We start from the raw sequence: 22,885 nt of genomic DNA, 5'->3' as shown, positions 1-22,885 counted from the left end.
AGTTAAAACAGGAGGTAAAACAGGCATTACTATCACTAAGGAAGTTTAATGATTCAACTTCAAAATCGCCTCATTCCCAGCAAGGCAGAACTGGTGCTTCAGTGCATAAATTAAGTAACTTTTGAGTTAGACATTGGCAGCCTACAGCAGGCAGGTATTTAGTTTAAAGTACACCTGACCTGAGAGGGATATGGAGGCTGACATATTTATTTCCTTTTAAAAGATACCAGTTGCCTGGCTGTCCTGCTGAGCCTGTTATTTCTTTGTATACCTTGTTTCCTTGTTTGATACACCTGCTCCCTGGATGACTCAATTTCAGGTGAGAGTATCTTGTTGAATGAGGTGGCTCCCCATTCCTAATCAATTGAGAGAACTAACAACTAGTGATGGTCATGTCTAGAGGTGCGTAGACACGTAGTATTGTAACAAATGACGGGTCCGTCAGACTGATTTGCTTGTCTTGATCATGTGCCAAAGCAGGATGAGATCACAGCAAATCAAAGTTCTGCAAATCTGTCAGCTGACTGAACCAATCACATTCTTCTCTATTAATTTTCTTTGACATGACCATCACTATCACTATTTTGTGTCATGATGACTATCTCTACTAACAACATCTAGTCCTATCACTATCTTGAGGGGGAACCTGTTGGATGTGCATTAAACCACACCACCATCTGGAGTGCTGGCTTTTGAGGAAGTATCTTTCAGCCACACAAATTTACTTGTGTCACCAATGGCTCAGAATACACGCTGAATCCATTTTTTTCCCTTAATGCTTGTGTTTTATGAAGATTGACTCCCAGCCCTCCCTTTGCTGCATTGAGATTCACAACTGATATCCAATTAAAGCCCCGTTCACACTTGCGGTTCGAGTCCGCAAGTGTTCGGGGGTCCGGGGGCCGCAAAGAGACCATACGGGTCTCTGCGGTGGCCACAAGTTGCCACAAGTTGCGGATCCGGAATGTATCCATTCCGGCTACAATAAAGTAGCCGGAACTAGATACATTGCAGTGCAAGAAAGGCACCGCAAGCATGGGGGATACCGGCGTGTAGTCCGGGCCCCCCAAGTGGCATAGGACCGGTGCTGGAAGCATCCGGTCCTATTGCCAGTGTGATGAGAAACATCCGTTTCTCATTGCACAGCATGGCCGCATGTTTGGGTCAGGATCCGGCCCGGGTCCGCAGCCGTACGGGGACGTACGGCAAAAATGGAGCAAGTTGGAAAAAAGCCGGATCGTCCCGGAGCTGCGTTCCCGGATCGGATCCGGACGGTCGCACGAGTGTGAATGGATACATTGATTAACAATGTATCCATTCACCATCCGCTGTGTACGGAGCGTTCCGGGTCCGGGGAAGCCGGACCTGGAACGCTAATGTGAACCGGGCCTAAAAAGAACATCAGCCACCGGTCCTAATCCTTCTACAAGTGTGTTACCAAAATAAACCACCGAGGCACTATCCAAGTCAAAACACGACTTTAAAAATGAAAGGTGGCAAAGAGAATTCAGGGATTACAGGTCTCGCTACAAGACAATGTTCCCTATATACAACCACTGAAGTGCAATAGTTTGGCCTCTTCCTCGTTGTGCATATTTATAAATAAATGTGACAAGTGAATGGTGGTACATAATGTGGCCAACATAAGAGCAAGAAAGCGGAAGAGCCCACACCAGCATCAGCCTGTCTTAATGTATGCATGAAAAATGTCTACACTCCTACCTACAGGTGGCCACTAATGATACAAACTTGATTGTACAATCTTGCTACTTCATTGTAATATGAGGGACTGTAATATGAGGGAAAATGTAAAATACATGTAAAGATATACAAATAAGTATGTTTCTTCTAGAGTCAAATGAGCTATAAATGACTTTTCTCCTATGTTGCTGTCACATACAGTAGTTAGTAGAAATCTATTGGAACTGACAGGCAGGCATGGGTGCAAATTCGGCTTCGGGTGAGTCCGGATAGTTACTTCGACTTCTGGGTCTCACCCAGTAATGCTGTGCGGTGTGAGCATGGGGGGGTCAAGCTTACCTGTCTGACGTCTTCTTTGGTCGTCCCTTGGCGCCTCCCACGATGTGCTCCAAGCGGCGGTCACGTGAGTACAAACACTTCCTCCTTCCGGGTTGAAGGAGGAAGTGTTTGTAATCACGTGACGCGCGTGGACCGCATCGTGGGAGGTGCCGAGGAACGACCAAAGAAGACGTCAGACAGGTAAGCTTGACCCCCCCATGCCCACACCGCACAGCATTACTGGGTGAGACCCAGAAGTCGAAGCCGAATTTGCGCCCATGCCTGCTGACAGGTTTTTGACTGGTTCATCTCTTCATGGGGGATTCTCAGCATTTAATGCATTCCTTACAAAATCATTCCCTGGAAAGGATCTATATAAAGATGCAGGCCACCCACCCTATCTATTTGTGCACTATTCTGGCAGTTGATCTGAGCATCTGCCATTCACCTAAGTGCTTTTGAAAAGAAAGAAAACCCAGAGAATACCCCATGAGGAGATGGGCTAGTCCAAAACCTGTCAGTTCTGCCAGATTTCTACTACCTACTGTAAGTGACAGCAACATTTACAGAAAATTAATTTATAGCTCATTTTACTATGGGAGAATTGTACTTCTTATTTATGTGTTTTCATGTATTATACAATTTTGTGTGATAGAAGTAGTCCTTTAAGTATTTGATCAGTCTATTCAGTTTACCCTTCTACTACATGAATTTGGTAAGATTGTACAATCAAGGTTGGATCATTAGTGGGCACCTTAGGAATGGCTCCTTAAAGAGAATCTGTACTGTAAAATTCTTACAATAAAAAGCATACCATTCTATTCATTATGTTCTCCTGGGCCCCTCTATGCTGTTTCTGCCACTCCCTGCTGCAATCCTGGCTTGTAATTGCCAGTTTTAGGCAGTGTTTACAAACAAAAGGTACAGCAAGTGATAGGCTGAGAGGAGATCAGTGTGTGAGTCATACAGAGTGTGCAGGGGGCCTGGAGAGGGTGTGTATAGCTTCTATCCAATCACAAGCAGCACAGCACATTCCCGCCTGACTGCCTGAGCCCAACAGACCCGACAGAGGAGAGAAGATTAGATTATATAACAGAGATAATACAGCCACTGTGCAAATAGGAAAGGCTGCAGTTCGACTGAGCACATTAGAACAGGTATAGGAACTTATAGGATAGAAGAAATAAGGATGAAAATTTTGTTACAGAGTCTCTTTAAAATGGAATCTGTAAACTTTGTGTTTGCACATAACAGCAGAACAGTGCATAGTAAAATGACTTGAGTGCTCAGAATAGGGGTGCTCCCTTGTTGTTTCCGAGCAATTCTTTCCCCACATCTGTATTCATGAGCATTGAGCATCTATGTGAGACTAGGTTCTGACTTGTGTTTTTATTGAAAGGTCTACCTCTTATGACGTTAGTCTCGCAATGCTTCCACTATGAGGGAATAACAAGGGATTAACCTCCTCACTGCCAAGCAATCTGCTACATGCTGTACATCTAACTGAACTGATTTGCCAAGAATGTTGAGTGCTGCAGGTTAAGCTGTGCCTCCCTCGGCTCTGCCTGTCGCCATGTAATTCCTTCTCCTGGCAAGACCTTGATAGCCGATCAGCATAAAAGCGTAAAGGTGTCATTTTGAAAATGAGCGATGTTGAAAATCCACCAAGAGTCTATTGACGCTGCATCCTGCTGCTGTTAGGAGGCTTGTAGGGGGAAAAGGAAAAAAAATGATTCTTGCATCCTTCTTAAAAGCTCTGCTGTGTGGTAAGGCTTGAATATAAGTTGTCTGATTGTGTATTAAGTGAAGGGGAAAAGCTGGTAGAGACTGTCTCTTTAAATCAGATCTGCAGTGTTGATGGACCCCTCTAGCAGGCATGGTAAGAACCATTCTCACCTCTGCAGCAGGGTGCTTGACCACACAGACTATACACATGCAGTGGAAAGGCTGTCCCTTTTTATATGCACTCTGGCAGTCTTATTTCCATGGTTACAGCTCCTGCTTGTATGGTTGCTTCCATTCTGCGGGGAAAAAAAAAAGAGAGAGCACATATCCTTAGTGCTGTAGTTTAAAACCTAATGAAAGCAGCCCTGTTGTGACTTGCATTTTCAATTTTTCTCTCTCTCTCTCTCTCTTCCCCTCTCTCTCTCTCTCTGATGCACAGAACACTGTAGCCGTCGCTTCCATTCATTTGCCACAGTCTGTCTTTGCACAGTCTCCATCCTTACAATCTGTTGATAACTCCACTTGCAAGCTCCAGCTCATCGTCTTTCGGAATGGGAAACTCTTTCAGATCACTGGGAATACATCAGATCTTGCAGACCAGGGCAAACATCGGGCGGTTGCTACACCAGCTGTGCTTTCCAAAATAGGTAAGTTTCTCTCGTTATTTTTAAAGTCTTAATTTCTCTTGTTAGAGCACCTTGTTGCCATAGGAGGGATGGACAGCAGCCTTGCTGAAATAATAGTGATGTTCTAGTTTAGCAGGATAGCCTTTAGTCTTGGCAAGTTGTCTAAAATATGAACTAAATAATACAAGTTGAATTCGATACGGCAATCGCAGCTCGTCAGTGACAGGAGCCAGATGTCATAATTAAACTGCTCTAATTAGAAAAGTTATCGCAGTTAGGATGAATGGTAGTAGCCTGCTTCTTGAATATTAATGCCCATTCATGCAGTTGTAGGAGAGCTATGCCATCATCGGGGGTGGCTTCTTACTGTGTTGCTGGGAACCCAGATACTTAGTTATGGATCTTTTGCTTTGAATGTTGTGGTATTGCAGCCCATGAAAGGCAAGTGAACACTATCAGCATTCCTATGTCACTGTTAGCCATGATACAGACGGCTATGGGTGGACTATGAGAACACAAAACCCATAAAATGTAAGGAAGCTCAGAGATCTGCTAACATCAAACTTTTGAGGATACAATGCTGAATATATTTAGAGAAGAGCTTCTGTAGCAGTGGTCGTGTATTTTGTGCAATAGCCATAGTCGTCCGCTCTAGAGATTTTTCAGTGTTATTGATCCTTCATGTCTCCTATGTATTTTTTTTTCTTTCTTTATTGCAGATGGCTACAGTTTTGGAAACCTCACTGACCCGTTGACCATAGCCCTGAGACACTCAACGGGGGGAGTAGACCCTATTGCTGCCTTTTGGGATTTTGACCTTTTCGACGGACATGGGGGCTGGTGCGGAGAAGGCTGCCACATAATTACCTCTGCGGGCAACATCACCACTATTCAGTGCACTCACTTTGGGAACTTTGCAGTGCTAATGGTGAGTATGTTAACCGAGACAGGCGGAACAAAACAACCGGCCAAATAATCCAATAATTGTGCAGTGAACTATGCGCCAACAGGCAAGTAACTATGCTTTCAATTTGCATTTGATTTCCTGGGAAAAGTTAATCGGAGCTGAATGCTCCAGCCTCTGGGCTCTGACTTCTTGTATTGTTTAACCCCTTCTTGTACTGACTGGAGCAGAACTGCAGCACCGTGCTATGTTTTGTTTTTTGGGGGCTAGGATCAGGTTTGCCACTGGCCTCCTGTGATCCACGAGTGGGAGAGAAGATTGGAGAGCAACAGACAGCAGTATATATATTGCAATGCTGAACCCTTGCCTGAGTGTATCATAGGATCCTGAGATGCTTGTCTGCTTTGTTCCAGCCTTGTACTGTGTTGATCATACTAATTAGTTGCAGGGATACTGCAATGTTAAATCATTTAATAAACGGTGGAAGCTTGCAACCATGAGGCTGAAAGCTGTTGTAGAAAGGACCTGTAGTGACCTCTTAGCATCCTATGTGTTGCTTGTGGGTAGGAAATTGCATTTATATTCAGAATGGCAAGCCTTACGCCTCTCTGTTGCTTTTGATGGTGACACCTGCATGTTTGGATGGAAGGCTTGGCTGTCACAACACAAACTTCCCCTGGATGAGGCATTGTGTATTAATAGATCTAAATAGTGGGAACAGGCATATATTCTGTTGACTGCTAGCTCTTGTTTGTAACGTGCTCTCCTGATGAGGCTAATTGCCTGTTTGGCTTCACCTCCAGGGCACCTCTGTGTCTCCCAAGCTGCGGCACTGTATACACAGACATGTTAGTGGGTTATTATGCTGATGCTGTTTGCATTAAGTTATGCTGCCTTTTAAAGCATTTGCAAAGGACAGTCACGGACGACAGTGAGATGGCGAGGACGTGTGCAGAGAATTCCAAGCTGCTGCAGTCAGATAGAGCACAGACGTCAGCCAATCATGAGTGGGGGGCCGTGACCAAAGCCTGGGACTATATCCATGTGATTATTGCTGTCTACTTTATAAGGAACCAAATTGATTCTAGGTTTACTGGATAACCGTCCTTTTAAATTAAAAACAAACAAATAAAATAAAAAATTCTGCAAGATGTGCATTTCTCCCTGCATAGTTCAGTCTGCATCGCCTTGTTCTGGTTTAATGAATATGATTATGCTGGAAGCAATCATCTAGGCTGGGGGCAGGGACTTGTAGCAACCAATCAGATTCAGTTTACCATCTAGATGAATTACAGGGGTGTAACTAGAGGGAGGGAGCTGTGGGGGGTGGGGAGCTGTGGGGGGTGGGGAGGTGGGCCAACTACTAACCTTTTTTTTAGCTGATACATGGGTCCAGCCTTCAGATTAGGTATTTTTGTGGCTATACTTGTTATGGGTGTGAAGATAATGATGGCCACACTTGTTTTAAGACCCTTGCAAGATGGGCCCCAAGGCCATGAAGGGCACCAAGGGGAGGGCCCCAGAAATTGTAGTTACGCCACTGGTGATTTATGATTGGCTGTGGATTGCTACACTGTTTACAGTACTTGTTGCCTTAAAGAATGACCGGGGCAAACTGGTGGGGAAAAACCAAGGCCATATAGAAGTGTGGGCATGTACGAGGACACTAACCTAGGGGACTGTTCTCTCCCGAGAGGCTTCGTTTACCAGTAGAGCCTGTGACTAGATTTGAACCTTTGAACTGAAGGTACTCTATTTGCTTGCAAAGCATTTTGGTTCAGGCCCCAGCCAGAAGAAGTCGCTGACCTTTGAACCAGAGCTAGTCAGCTGCGCATGCACAGTAGCTCAATACCACCATTCTTTCCATGCTCCCAGCATCATATTGCAATCACAAGAATGCCAGGAGTGCCTGTACCAGAACAATCTATATAGAAACTGAGCCTCTCGGGAGACGACAGACACCGCCGTAAGTGTCTGCAGCAATGCCCTCATCTATTATGGGCTCTGATTCCACCATTTTTTTACCATGGACTTTTTATGAAGTTTATTATTTTTATCACTTTAGGTACACAGTAAGGTTATGAATGGTATAGAACAAGATAAATGCCAACAACACCAACCTCAACTACCTCATGTAGACGGTAATGGCATAATGGGAGGAGTCTGGACTGCTTTCTGTCCAGTAGAACTGCACTGTCATCTCAACAGGAAAAAAGTGCTGCAGGAGACCTCTAACTAGATCCTTTACAACTTTTACTGCAACAAGAAGAGATGTACAAAGTGCAAAACTTTGAGCATTGCCAACTAATGACAATTACTAGTGTATTCATTAACATACTGAAAAGCGGAGCCAGGCCATCAGTTAGCATCCCCCATATTGGCCCAAGGATATGGTAGGAGATTTTTAGACTATGACTATGGTAAGTACACTGGAGATCTCTTTAATCTTCACCAGGGTGCCTCAAGTGTCCATGCGCCTGAGCAAGCTCATTATGTAAATAGCGATGCCATCTCCAAGCTGAACTTCCATGCCTTGTTTCTTACAATGCCTGGGGCTTCCTGACCTATAGAGAGGCATACTCACCACTGAAGTCAGTGATGGACAGTGCCAAAGCGTTAACTTAGCTTCTTGTATACCGAGTGCTGGGGATGAGCAGAGAATATGCATTGTGTGGAAGGAGCTAATAAGCACCCTGAACTGCCAATTACTTAACAGTCAGCTGTATAAGTTTATCAGCAGCCTATTATCGTATGGCCCATTCTAAATTTTAATTATCCCCTCCAGCTCATCTCTGTGTCCCGGGTCAGGGGAATTTTTTTCATACTGGGCAAAACATTTTCCGATCATCTCCACCATTCATGCAAAGAAAGGTTCGGAAAGTCATCTCTCACTGCCTTCTTTGTATTTGTTGTACCTTCAGCTTCTTGTCTTGATAGGTTGACACAATACAGTTAAAGGACACCTGAACTAAGAGGGACATGGAGGTTGCCACATTTATTTTTTTCTAAACATTACCAGTTGCCTGGCATCCTGCTGTTCTCTGTAGCTGCAGTAGTGGTTGACTCACACACCTCAAACTATTCAGACTTCAGTCAGAAACACCTGATCTGCTGCATGCTTGTTCAGTGTCTATACCTAAAATAAGTAGAGGCAAAGGACCAGCTAGGTAGCAAGCAGAGCCGGCGCTGCCATTAAGGCAAAGGGGGCATTTGCCCCAGGGCCCCGATCGCTGCTGAGGCCCCAGCGCCTCTGGACCCTTTAGTGGTCTCCTCTGACTGCTCCTCCTTGTGCCACTAACACCTGTGTGTAAATGAAGTGAGGCTGAAGAGAGGCTTGGGTTCTCAGACACAAAGTACTCTCCTGTGAGGCACATCCTCCTCGTCTGCCAGCAGCAGCAGCCCATGTGCCTGACAGGAAGCAGCTTGTGAGTCCAGGGTGGCTGCGCACTGTCCTCCTCGTGGGCAAATTAGGAAAAGCTCTGCAACTGTATCCCGAGCTGCATAATCCATGGTTCCCGGTAAGCCTGAGGTGGGTGTGCTCTGCCACTGTCACATTGCTATCAGGGGGAGGTAGGGGGTTTCCACTCCCCAGGTTACCACCTTTGCCCCAGGACCCCCTTGCCACTTAAACCGGCCGTTATATCAAGGCATCTTGCACCGTGTAAAGCAAATAGATATGTCAGCCTCCAAATCCCTCTCATTTTAGCTGTGCTTCAAGACTCCTTTGTATAACACACTTATGAGTCTGAATGCACAGTTAGTCATAGTAATAGAAAGGGAAATATGAACTTGTATGGCCCCACCCACTGCCCTTAAACGTTTTTGAGATCTCCACTCCACAAGGCCCCTGATAGTAAGACCCCCTCATCTCTCACACATGCAAAACACACGCCTCCTCGAACTACACACGTCCAATCTCGATTGGCCAATTTTAACATTTTTATGTAGTATGAGGTCCAACAGACTTTGAATACTTTGAACAGATTGTGTAGTTAAGCTCTCATGTTAGATGGAATTGGTAAAACGTGTCATTCAAGTTTGGATGCCTGTACCAGGCTTAATGATACAATCTTGTTTGCACAATCTCACCAGTTCTATGTCTTATGAGGTAATAGTCACTCAATTTACCCTTTTATTACATTGATTTGGCAAGTTCGTACAACCAAGATTGAGATGGGCACCTTAAGACACAACCTGCTACTCCATGTGTCCACTTAGAGAGATGAGTTATATGGCTAAGTTCCAAGCAGCATTGTGTTCGTGTGCAAACTAAGAAAATTGTCATCTCCATGAATATCATCTCTACACAGCATGTTTACGTATTACAGTGGTGCTCCCTCAGTGTTATACTAGAGTCTCAAAATTCCCAGCTGCAGCTAAAAAATATGAGGGGCACAACACTGGTCAGTATGTCCACCTTGGTTGACTTCTGGTCAACGTCTGGTTGTCTGCGGCTCTAATATTCAAGAAGGATCTGAAAACCAACCACAAAGAAGTGAATACCACATACAGTACTTACATCAATTTCTGGGTGCTTATTCTTAGAGGAGCTGTCAGCCATACTATGTCAGGAAAAAAAAACAAATATATAACTAGATAAGTACTTGCTCTACTTACATAACATATGTATTGCACTGTCCACGTTATGATTCCTGTGAATTTTGTAAAGGAAAAGTAGAGAATCCTATTCTAGACAGTTTCCATATTACCTGTGGCTATTTTGAAGCCAGTCGTGATGTAATATCCGCCCTTAGTCTCCTCTGCCTGATTTGCCCGCCCTTCACTATAGAAAGTGCATTGTTTCAGCCTGAGAAATTTTGGCCAATCAGAGAGGAACAGAGGTGTGGGAGGGGAAAACAGGAGGGAAAGAGGCTTCAGCCAATTAGGCTGCATTAGTTAAGTCTGAGGGAAAGTAGAGAAGCAAAAAAAGGACAACCCAGCATGCCCTGCAACTTCTCTTTTGTGTACTAAATGTTCTGTGTACCAAATAAGTCATGTAAACTGGGGAATGATAATTTATCAACAAGAAAAGTAATAGTGATTTTAACTTTTGGATTGCCTGATTAACATCCTTATTACTTGTTTACCTAATAAAAATAAAGAATTGATTTTTGATTTTATGCTTGACAGTTACTCTTTAAGTAGAAGTTGGAAATAAAAACATTGTTGGAGCAGCACTGAGTGGTCAGATAAGTAAACAGGGGATCAAGATCTCGTTATACTGCTGCTGCACTATTTATACTGTAGAACTGTGGATGGCGCATTTTGGGCCACCACAGTGCTTCTTCTAGATTCTAGAATAATGCTGAGCCATCAGTGTGAAGTAGTTTTATGTTGCTGCCCTCCTGCTCTTCCTAACATGCTACCTGAAGCAGGCTACTCACCTTGCCTCACAGCAAATGTTGCTTGTGCATCATTTCACAAATGTAGGCGGGGAGGATCAAGGGCATTAGTGTGGGGTGTACATTGAATCAGAGCTGTCCCGCATAATCAAACTGTGCTTTCATCCATCTCCTGCTCCCCATATGCTGATCAGAACATGTGGGTAAGGCTTGCTGGTGGTATCTGCTCTGGCCCATTCCTATCCATTCTTTAATACAAGTGGTACAGTCCAAAGTGCTAGTGAGTGTGTGAATTTAGTGAATCTATAAAGGGGCCCATACACCTAATGATTTTCCCGCCGATATACAGCAGATTCGATCACTGTGATCGAATTTGCTGTGAAATCATTGCGCAAATGCAAACGATTGATTTCCGTCCGAAATCAATCATTCCCGTCGAGCCGTCCATGCGGAAGATTTTGCTCGATCGCCGGCGGGTCGGGAGTGCGTCAATAGCAGCATTTGAATACCCGATGACCGACGCAATACAGCGGCAATACATGACCTGCTCCGGCCAGTGCGAGTCCCCGCTCTCTCTGCTGTCTCTTCTCCGCTGGATTCCGGGTTCCGGCTGGCTACTTCCTGTCCCGGCAGGAAGTTTAAACAGTGGAGCGCCCTCTACTGTTTAAACTCCCCCTGACAGAAAGAAGTGAAACCAGCCGGTCCGGAACCCAGCGGAGAAGAAGACAGCAGGGACTTGCGCCGGCCGGAGCCGGTGATGTATGCGGGTGGGGGGGGGAGGGGGGTACTCTCAGCGGCAGCACCACCACAGATTATGATCGGTTTCATGCTGAAATCAATTCACAATCTGTTTGCAGTAAAGGCAGCCATACGATCCCTCTCTGATCAGAGAGCGATCTATCTGTTGGCCGGATCTGCTGGCAAATCGACCAGTGTATGGCTACCTTAACCCTATAGGTGTTCAAGAAGGGGGGAGGAAATAGGGATCACCTCTGTGCTTCTGATACAGGAGACCTGAATCTCAGCTCCTGTTCAGTAAGCCAGCACATATTCACTAAGGAGACTTCGAGCCCCCCTTAGTGGCTGCAGCTCTGGCGCTTTGAGTCAGCCAGGAGAAAAGCGCGATATCATTGTTTTGTGTTTAGTCTTGTCTGGCAGCCCAAGTAAGTAGACTGCAAGAGCATCATCTTATTTGAAAGGACAGGTGAGATAAGGGCATAGGACAAGGATTTTCTGATAAACCCCTATCAATATTGGGCTGAGGAAGTGGTCCGATGCTGTCGCAACCTCTGCAACCCCATTGCTACGCCCCTGTCTACTATCAGACCTCACAACTAATCCCTAAACGAGTACCTCATTTTAACAGTGGTAGTTTCAATGTTACAGCACATTCATTTAAACACTCAACGACCGCCGATAGGTGGACGCAGGTTGCAGTGGTGTTTCCATGGAAAGCGGCCGTTCCATGTCAGTTCCATGTCAGTTCACGGAGGGTGTCTTCGTGAACAGCCTGCGAGCCTCCGATCGCGGCTCGCAGGCTAAATGTAAACATGCGGGGAAGAAATCCCCGGTGTTTACATCGTACAGCGTGTACAGCGCAGCAGCGCCGTAAAGGAGAACGGCGATCCCCGGCCTCTGGCCGAGGATCGCCGGCATCTGATAGGCTGAAGCCTATCAGAGGCGGCGCAGGACGGATCGCCGTCCTGTGCCACCCACAGCGAGGAGGGGAGGGAGGGCAGAATAGCGCTGCGGAGGGGGGCTTTGAGGAGCCCCCCTGCTTGGCCACACAGCGCAGCGGCAATTGGGCCCCCCCCCAGCAGGACATCCCCCTAGTGGGGAAAAAAGTGGGGAAGTCTGGTCGCCCTGCGTGAAATCTCATCTGTGCTGGGGGCTGAAGAGCCCACGTGCAAAATGCTGCGGTCCTTATGTGGTTAAAGGACAACTGAAGTGAAAAGAGTATAGAGGCTGCCATATTTATTTCCTTTTAAACAATTCCAGTTGCCTGGCAGCCCTGCTGGTCTATTTGGCAGCAGTAGTGTCTGAATCACACCTGAAACAAACATGTAGCTAATCTTTTCAGATCTGACAATAACGTCAGAAACCCCTGATCTCCTGCATGCTTGTTTAGGATCTATGGCTAAAAGTATTAGAGGCAGAGGATCCGAAGGATAGCCAGGCAACTGGTATTGCCTAAAAATAAATAAATATGGCAGCCTCCATATACCTCTCATCTTAAAGTTTCCCTTTAATGCTGCAGTCAGTGATTGTTGTATAATCTGGGCTGCCTTCAGACATTAGAGCCCTCTTCCTTTATTTATTTACCAATATACCACTGACCAAAACCGAATTATGTTATACATTGTAGTTTGTCCAAGTATTTTACATTATGGCAGAACCCCGTATAAGAGGAGTCTTCTGATATGAAACCCAATGAGAGATGATTAAATGCCTTTGTTAGGGCTAAACTCAAGACCAGGGAAGAGGGTTTAGCCCTTTGTATAATGTCTATTAAATCAATAACCTAGCCAGATATATAACCTGCTCGTTGATTATGTATAAAATCGACCTGATCATTGTTAATTAGTGCAGGGAGAATGTTACCTCTTTGCCAATAGTTTTCTGAATAGCTTTCATTTAGAATTTAAAACAGAAAAGGATCAATAAACCGGACGTTGTAGGGGATCGTTCTACTCTTCTGGAATAGCATGGCTGTGATTAGTTGCTAGGACAAGGTCAAGAGAATAGGCATTCATGTCATCAAGAAATTAAAGAAGCTGACTAATAGGAAGTCCAGAATGTGCACTTTTTGTTCCCACATTAAAGGGAACCTTAACTGTAAAAAAAATGAGTTTTACTAACCTGGGGCATCTACCATCCCCCTGCAGCCATCCTGTGCCCTCGCAGTCACTCATGGCTCCTCTGGTCCCTCACTGCCAGCTAGTTTCGTTTTTGCCGACTGGGAGTCGGCTGGCCGCCATGCGTAAGTTTTTATGCATTCCTGCTGGTGCAGGAAGCTATTGCAGACATCAACAAGTACATGTTTACACGTTACTGGTGGGATGCGTAAAATTATTACACCCATAACATGTAAAAATGTACTTGTTGATGTCTGCCATAGCTTCCTGCACCAGCAGGAATGCATAAAAACTTACGCATGGCGGCCAGCCGACTCCCAGTCGGCAAAAACGAAACTAGCTGGTAGCGGGGGACCAGAGGAGCCATGAGTGACTCCGAGGGCACAGGATTGCTGCAGGGGGCAGGTAGATGCCCCAAGTACCCCCGGGGTCACTTTTTTTCTTACAGGTACACTTTAAAGACTTTAATTTGCAAGTTGAATTATGTATCCACTCAAAACTATGCAAATTGACCCACACAATGGGACTGGGCTATACATGGCATAAAAAAGACAGAACAAGAAACCTGCTGTTTAAAGTACAAGAATAACATAAAATGTATAGTAGTATAAACCATGATTCTTAAAAAGAACTAGCAACTGGTATTTCACAGGAGTTGGTTATGGTTAATAAACTCTGAGGTATAAGTGTAAAATATAGCTAGGCCTTGTATAGTGAGGGCCTCTTGGTCAGGAAAAGGGAGAGAGAGCGAGAAGAGCAAAGTCCGGAAAGATGGAGATACAAGAAGAGATATAAAACAGAAGGAAGTAAGAAAGGGAAAAAGGGGTGGGAAGGATAAAAGAAAGAAGGATAAAGAGAATGTCGTCATCATTTTTCCCATTTTTAGCTAATGGGCCAGTTCAGCTTTGTATTCATCTAAAAGGACCAAACAGGCCCAAGTTTTGACATGGTCCTTAGCATGATCTTGGGTGGAAAGGATAATTTTCTCCACCTGGGCAATCCAGCCAACATGAGCCCACCATTGAAGAATGGTGGGGGAGTCAGCTGTTTCCATGAGATAGGAATGGTGGCTCTAGCTGCATTTATTAAGTAGATCAGGATACATTTCTTGTAGGACTCAAGAGAGATCGGACAGTAATGGAGCAGAAAAAAAATCAGGAATAAAAGGGACTTTAAGGAGATCCTGGCCACGCAACAATGCACCATTTTCCAGAATTCTCATATCTTTGGGCAGTCCCAGAAGATATGTAGCAGGTCTGCTCCAGAGGAGCCACGCCTCCAACATCCATCAATCATCCCCGCAACAAACTTACTAACAGTTAAGAGAGTTCTATACCAAAGTGAGTATCTTAAAACCTTGCTCTTGCTTGGATACAGTTAAGGAACCTTTGTGCGGAAGAGTCCATATGGCCTGCCACTGATCCTGCAAAATAGTTTTACTGATAGCTTGCTCCCACTTTGTTTGGTATAGAAGATGTATGGGAGCCCCATCATGATCAAGAGATCATATAAAAGAGAGATTGTGTGTCTGTGGGGTTCACTTATCATGAGTGAGGATTCCAGGGTTTTTAAGTCCCTAGAAAATTGTGTTTTGTGTTTAGAGCTACTGAAGATACTTTGAAGACAAGGGAAGGTTATGTAAAAATGTAATTCAGTGATTGCTATGGATTATACCATATCACAGGAACTGGCACCATATCACAGGAACTGCGATAACTTGACATTCTTACAGCATCAGCCGGCAATGTTGCCAGAGCTTAGATGTATTCGCACTTTAAGGCGTTTATTTAGCAATACAGGTATACAGCAGAAATGCAGTCAAATGTCTTTAAGGGTGCCTCAGCAAAGCAGGAATCTGGAGTTCTTATTGCATTTTATAGTCTCTTAAAACAGATATAGTGCCTGTCTTACTTGCAGGGCCAGCCCGCTCATGAGGCAGGGTGAAACGTTTGCCTCAGGCGGCAAACTTATAAGGACGGCATCCGCCCGTCCGTGGGTGCGGGGGTGGCCGGCCGCCAAGCTGGAGGGGTAGCGGGCAGGACCCCCCCTCCCTCGCCTGGTTCCCCCGATCTGTGCTCCCCTCCAGCTTTAAATAGCGAGTAAGCAGCCGTCCAGCCGACAGTAAGAGGCACGGGCGGGGGAATCACTCACCTCTTCCTCGTTCCAGCGTGCGCTCCACTGACGTCACTTCCTGCAACGCCGCCCACTGTATCGTACATTTTTTTTCAAAATTTGCCTCAGGCGGCAAGGGCCGGCCCTGTGTCCTAGGTTTCATGTTACCTCACCCTAAGACCAATTTGGCATATGCACAAGTGTACGGAAGCATAAGAAAAGGCAGCAAAAGGAAGTAGCAGGAAGTTAAGAGTAGTTACAAGTGACCAAAAGTGCCCACTCTTGGCTGGGCAGCCTCTTGTAAACCAACCCGCCAAGAGTTAATTCTGGATCCAACCCCTAGGGGTTGGAGCCCACTGTCCATCACATGCTACTCAGGCCTTTGGCTTGTCAAGGCATGTGATGGAGTGACTCGCAAGATCAGATGTCCTATTCCAGAATTAGAGCTTTCGGTGTAATTGATCCCCAATTCCAGGAAAGTATTGTTTACTGTCCTAGCTGAATATGTTTACAGTTCTGCTAGGAATGTTTATACCTTCCCAGTAATTCAGTCTCGGTCCAGGACCGATAAGTTGTTCTATGCCCTTCATGAAATATCAACATTCTGTTTCTCTAAACCCTCATTTTTGTGCTTCTAGAAATGTCTCTAGGTCTCTTAAAGGGAAACTCTGTATATAAAGTCTCCGACCAAACCATGGTTCACTAACGCTAATAGGAGGTTCTCTACTGCAAGAATCCGATCTATAAGATTGCTTTCTATAAGCTCAATATGGGATTTTTTTTCAGAGGCATTGATGCAATGTATTAATTTTCTTGACCAGGCCCCCAGAATCAAAATATTTTGTTCTGGGGATAGAATAAGTTTCCAGTCATGGGAAAATGAGGAGAAGCGCCCAGGAGGGAAGAGAGGGTTACCTCATACTGGTGTCAAGGGACCTAGGCGGGTGGATCCACTCTCAATTGAGAATAGACTTCTGAAAGCCTTTAGGGTAGAGTGGATGAGGGGTTCTACAATCTCACTATTTTTCACTCTGGTGTCTGCTAGCCATGGCAAGGCAGCAAGCGGTGCAGGGGTAAATGTACTCTTAATCCACACTGTGTTTGACTGATTTAGGGTCACACCACTCAGACATGACTAAGGACCGCTGCTTGAAAATATGTAAACCGATCTGGAAGCCCTGCACCTCCATAGGTTTTTGGAAGTCTCAGGATTATATGTCGTAGATGAGACTTTTTGTTGCCCCACCCATCTCTGAGATCTTGCACTGTAGTCTTAACGCAAACACCTTAGATAGGGCTATTGAAAAGGTATGGCACATGTAGAGAAACCTGGGCAGCAACTTTATATTTATGGAGGCAATGCGCTTGAACCAGGACATGTTTGGCCCCCCAGAAGGTGAGATTAAGGGGACAAAGTTAAGTGTGAAAATGGGATTTAAATTCTGGGGATAAGCACTCCCAGATATTTAATAGCTTCTGTGGACCAATTAAATGAGAGAAAGTAGAGTGGGTCAGAGAGACATTCAGAGCTTTGGATTCTGGAAGTTTATCTTAAAGTTTTAAATCAGGCTAAACTCCGAGAAGAGTGCCATTAAGTTAGGTAAAGTAACAGATGGATTTTGAATTGCCCTAATACCTTTGATTCTTAGGATCCGCCCTAACCATGTTAAGGAAAGGCTCCAGGGTCAAAATGAAGAGGAGGCGTATCTCATTGGTGATGTTTAAGGGTCTGAAAAGAAGCCGTTTACTTTAACCCTTGCTGTAGGATTTCGGTATAGTCTTTGTATCCATAAAAGCAATTGAGGGCGAATCCCCAGGTGCCTGAGAACACCAAATATGTAATGACTGACCATAACATCATTAAAGATGGCCGTCAGCGCTGACACTATCCCATCTGCTGAAACCCTCTTGGGTAGGCCTCTGACCTGGATCTTGCTGTAATGTTATGTCCCCATTTGTTTAGATCTTCTGTCTGGCAGTTCGGAGTCTGAGTCTGGAATTATGCATGCTTAGCACTCTGGAGTCAGTGTTTGTTTCTTGCGTCTCACCTGGGAACCCACTCGCTTTGTCGTGCCGAGCCTGGCTGCAATGTCCGCCATGTCATCTCTCACCTCCATGATCACAGCAGCTTGAGCAGCTTTTAATGTCTGCTGCAAGGTGTTTCATATCTCTCACCATGAGCGATTGGTTCAGCCTGTCCTTGCTCTTGGACGTCTGTTCAGGAGACCTGTCTGAAGACTGTGACTGGCTGAGGGCCCATTCTTCTCCAGCGCCATCTTAAGCATAGGTCCGGCCGATGGTTTTGCAGCTTAGGATTGGAATGTTTCTGAGATATTCTTTCCCAATTGAGTCTGAGGGTCACCGGAGGATCTTGCCTGCACTCGGCACTGGCTATCTTTCCTCATGTTGCAAAGGTGCATATTAAGTGGCTTACCGGTAGATCTAGAAGGGAGTTCTAGTAATCATCTTGCTCTGGTACCAAGCCACACTCCCAAATGTGCACAGTGTAAAGCTATCTGTACCTGCTTCGAGTTATTCACAATTACTTTTCTATTTAACCCTCCTGGCGGTACGCAGTTTCTGAGGCTGCAACCACAGGAGGGATTTTTTGAATTAAAGTTGTTTTATCCTTTGTACCTAGCACTAGGCTAGCTACCATTGTCCCCCAGGTCCCCCCGCACCCTTCTTATCCCCCCCGATCGCCGCCGCTATACGCTACCTAGCCGCGATCTCGCAACAGCCGCAGCCTCCCCAATGAGCTTTAGTCGTTGCTATGGTGACGATCGGACATGACGTCTGACGACATCGACATCATGCGCAATCCCGATCCTCCCGATAGCGAAGCCTGGAGCTGATTGGAGAGGCTGTGCCATCGTGGGATCCGGGGGGTGGAGATGCGTATAACGGTGGCGATCGGGGGCAATCAAAGTGTGGAGGGACTTGGGGGACAATGGTAGCTAGTGGAGTGCTAGCTACAAAGGCTACAACAACTTTTGTTCAAAAAATCAATCCTGGGGCAGAGAAATCCTCTGCGGCGGCTACTCAGAGTGTAGCTTAGGGTTACCGCCAGGAGGGTTAAAGGTAAAGCCCTAATCCTTCCTTCCAGGTTTTTCATGGCTAGTAAAAGATGAATAGGGGACTGTGCCATTACACTTACAATTTGCATACAATCCAAGGCACAGGTCGCTGCAACCACTGCTCCTGCTGTGATTGGTAGCAGAACACCAAAGAGCCAGATAAATGTAGTCGATAAGGATTCCACTGCACCGATCTCAGGATAAAAGTCCAATTTTTATTAAAGCAATTATGGACAAACAGCAATACAGCTCACGCCTATCAGAGCAAACTTATGGCTCCTTAGTCATAGCTCAGATCGGTGAGATCGGTGCAGCGGAATTCTTATCTACCATATTTACAATTTGCATATTTGATGCAGCCATTTAAAAAAAACAGGAAGTTGTCATTAGATTGTCATTGCTAGTGAACAGCACTCACTCTCCAGCACAGAGCCATCATCTGATCCCACCCGCTTCCTCCCTGTGCTGCTGAAAGATTAACTATTTGTGCCAGCACAGTAGCTGTAGCTGAGCTCAGCAGTCGACTCTTTTTACTTTCCTGTCCATTTCCTTCCTCATACCATGTAATAAAGCACTAAACCTTTCTCACATCCTTGCCAGTGTGTTTATAAAAGCCACATGAACCTTTCATTTACTTTCCCTACTTGCAGTAAAAACCCAATTCTTATTGTTTTTTATGTAACCATTTTTTAAAGACACATTTCTATATATTGATTGCTATGCAGATGTTTGAGCACTAGAGAAATGAGGATGCTTTAAAAAAAAGTGAAGATAGTGCTTTATAAATGTAGCTGTATGGGGTCATTATCTTAGTGCAAACCACATTTGGTACCCATCAGACACCTCCCTAAATGTATTAGATTATGGATGAGTATCTGCCTGTACTTTACAGCATTAGAGACTACTGTATATACTTGCATATAAACCGACCCGCTTATAAGCCAAGGTACACACTTTTCCCTCAGAAACCAGGAAAAAGTGATTGACTCGCGTAAAATCCCCCTCCCCAGTATAGCCCCCTCCACAGTAGCCAAATGTGCCACCAGTACAAGTCAACCCCTTTCCCCATAGCCAGATGTGCCCCAAGGATGATACAGCTGTGTCTCAAGACACCACTAGCTGGAGTCATAGATATGAGACACAGTGAATGCCACACAGGAAGAATCCCCGATCATTACGCTCCTCTGCCAGTAACAAAACCTGCTCCATTGACCCGCATATAAGTATAAGCCGAGTGGGTAACTTTTCAGCATATTTTTTGTGCTGAAAAATTAGGCTCATAATCGAAGTATATAAGGTATTAATTCTGACCAAATACAGCCCCAAATTTGCAAGGAATCTTTATTTATACTTCACAGTTGCCTGCAGATATTGATCCTTGTACACTTTCCAGGCCTTCGTGTTTTAGGATAAGTCAACTCCCACAAGTATATCCTCACCCTCCCCACGCAATTCCCTGGCATCCATCTTCTTTGGCTTCAATAGTGTCTTGATCACACACCGGAAGCAAGCATATGGCTAATCTAGTCAGACGTCATCTTGTCAGACTTCAGTCACAACATCTGATCTGCATTCAGGGGGAAGGGAATTCAACTTGTCAGACGCCATATCCTTCTCACTTCAGGTGTGCTATAACTTGTCTAGCAAGTCAGCCCCCACAACTACTTACCCATACCAGATCCCAAAAGAAGCCGCGATCAAAATCCTCATATCCTGCTTGCCTTCAAGTGAAGGATATAAGATCACCCTGTAAAATAAACCTTATACAGCGTAGTACTGTATATCTGAACCACCCAGTGATCCACTCCAAACAGAAGGGACCTATGTGTGCAGCGGGATCCGACCGTGGCGGTGGCTGGCACCAACAGATGAGCACTGACTACCCTCTATCTGGTACGCATGTTTTTATGCAATTATTGGCAATAAATTGTGAAGGTTTTTATGCTATGCGAGTCCCGCTCTTGTATTTTTAAAGGCTGATTTTGAAGTGCTGTGCCCAGATTGGAGGGCTAATACGCAGAGATACAAGAAGGGATCCGGTGAGTGTGACCCACTAAGGGGGCGTATATCCCCCCAAGTTCAGTGTCATGGTGGAGGTCTCTCACTGCAGTCCCTTCTGTTTGGAGTGAATCACTGGGTGGTTCAGATATACAGTACTACGCTATATAAAGTTTATTTTACAGGGTGATTTTATATCCTTCACTTGAAGGCAAGCAGGATATGAGGATTTTGATTGCAGCTTCTTTTGGGATCTGGATTGTGACTGGAGAATATATGTGTTCTTGCGGAGCCTGCATATCCCCTATCTGACTGGTGAAATCTGCATTTATCCTCTAATAACTGTGTTGTAGAGCGCTAGCCTTTACCGATAGGTACTTTTTGTAAATTGTACTTACCCATACGTTAGACAGAAATCCTGAAATTCCTAATTGACAACTCCAAGGATTGCAGCAGCAGTGGTTACAAAAGCAAAAGAAATTATTATAATTTGGGGAAAAGGGTTTATTAAATACATTGCAGAGTTCTTCTTTAAGCCATTAGAAAGCTCCCAGGCTCTGGAAGCTCAAATATTTATGAGCCAATCTGTCTTCTGTTTTTAACATCACAAGAATTCTTACCTGGCTTCCATGGCTTTTTCTGGCCCTGTCCAACTGTTAGAGCACACCTGTCACATGTCTGGCCAAAAGAAAAAGGTCACGTGATGAAAAATAGACAACTAAGCGATATCATGTGTGAAAACTGCCAGTCAAATCATGCAGAAATCCCAAAGATGTGGTAAAAATAAAACAGAACATAGAGGGAATTTAGTCCCAGAGGCTCCTAATTGGTCAGGTAAGACAGCAAAAAGACTAATAAGCTGGCTTGAAAGACCAATGTAAGGATTTACAGCAAACATTTAAAACTGAATATCACTTCACCTACTTATATTATTATTTAGTATTTATATAGCGCCGACATCTTCCGCAGGGCTGTACAGAGTATATTGTCCTGTCCCTTAAGGTGGCCATACACTGGCCCAATTTGCGCCCGTTTCGACAGCAGATTCGATCACTGGGATCGAATCTGCTGCCAATCGTTCACGCTACACGCCGAATTTCGATCCATTCCGTCCGATCCCGTCGATCGCGCCGTGCGGAAAATAACCGTTGATCGCTCGCGGGTAGGGAGTGCATCGCTAGCGGCGTTCGAGTGCCCGGCGACCGACGCAATAGAGCCGCATACATTACCTGCTCCGCCGGCGCGACTCCCGGGTCTCCGCTCTTCTCCGTCTCCGCTCTGGTCTGGTCTCCGGCATGCTTCCCTTCTTCCTGTCCCGGCAGGAAGTTTAAACAGTAGAGGGCGCTCTACTGTTTAAACTTCCCCCAGACAGAAAGAAAGGAAGCATGCCGGAGACCAGAGCGGAGACGGAGAAGAAGAGCGGTGACCGGGGGCAGTCGCATCAGCAGAGCAGGTAATGTATGCGGGCGGGGGGAGTGGCGTCAGCACCACCACAACAGATCGTGATCGGTTTCAGGCTGAAATCGGTTCACAATCTGTTTGCAGTAAAGGTAGCCATACGATCCCTCTCTGATCAGATTCGATCAGATAGGGATCTGTCTGTTGGTCGAATCTGATGGCAAATCGACCAGTGTATGGCTACCTTAAGAGGAGCTGGAAATCTGATCCCTACCATAAGCATATGTCTAGGTTTGTGTCATGTAGTGTATGCATCATAGTCTAGGGACAATTTAGTGGGGAGCCAATTAACTTATCTATGTTTTTTGATATGTGGGAGGAAACAGGAGCGTCCAGAGGAAACCCACACAGACACAGGGAGAACGTACTGGATACATGCAGCCTCCATAAATCCCTCCCCCATGTCTGTGCCCACAACAACACTTGCTATGGAGGATAAGTAATTGGAGCTACTCACAGCTCTGGGCCCCCCACAGCTGAAGGGGCTACTCTTCCAGTAGAGGGGAGCTTTGCCATGGAAACCTTTCAGATAGCGGCTGCGTCATCTTTCCCAAGAACTTCTTTTGTAAAATTCTTTCTCCTATATTCTAATAAATAATCAAGAAACTATATTGAAATTACTCAGACTAGATGAAAAAAAAATCCATGTACAGCCACCTTCATCCTTATGAAAGCCCATCTATCTGCTTCGTTGAGTGAAAGAACAAACACAATCTCCTTCTGAGATGACATTTATGCTTTTCTGCAGGATATTGTAAAACTGGTCATG

At 45.2% G+C, this 22,885-nt stretch overlaps 1 protein-coding gene across 9 annotated transcripts in view; it reads left to right on the top strand.

Annotated features, from left to right (window-relative positions):
- The window catches only part of ADGRA1 (adhesion G protein-coupled receptor A1), a 1,508,265-nt gene that overhangs the window by 948,180 nt on the left and 537,200 nt on the right, over positions 1-22,885 (top strand). For all 9 annotated transcript variants that reach the window (XR_011024437.1, XR_011024435.1, XR_011024438.1 and 6 more), the window contains 2 exons: positions 4,184-4,391; positions 5,090-5,298. Coding sequence is in view for 2 of the 9 variants with exons in the window: in XM_068257544.1 (XP_068113645.1) it covers positions 4,184-4,391; positions 5,090-5,298 (417 nt within the window). In the remaining 7 variants the exon portion in view is untranslated. The remainder of the gene's footprint in view (positions 1-4,183; positions 4,392-5,089; positions 5,299-22,885) is intronic.

This window comes from Hyperolius riggenbachi, chromosome 10 (genome assembly GCF_040937935.1).
Source record: "Hyperolius riggenbachi isolate aHypRig1 chromosome 10, aHypRig1.pri, whole genome shotgun sequence".
Lineage (NCBI taxonomy): Eukaryota > Metazoa > Chordata > Amphibia > Anura > Hyperoliidae > Hyperolius > Hyperolius riggenbachi.
Note: the sequence above shows the minus strand (reverse complement) of the source record. Positions and strands in the feature narration are given on the sequence as shown.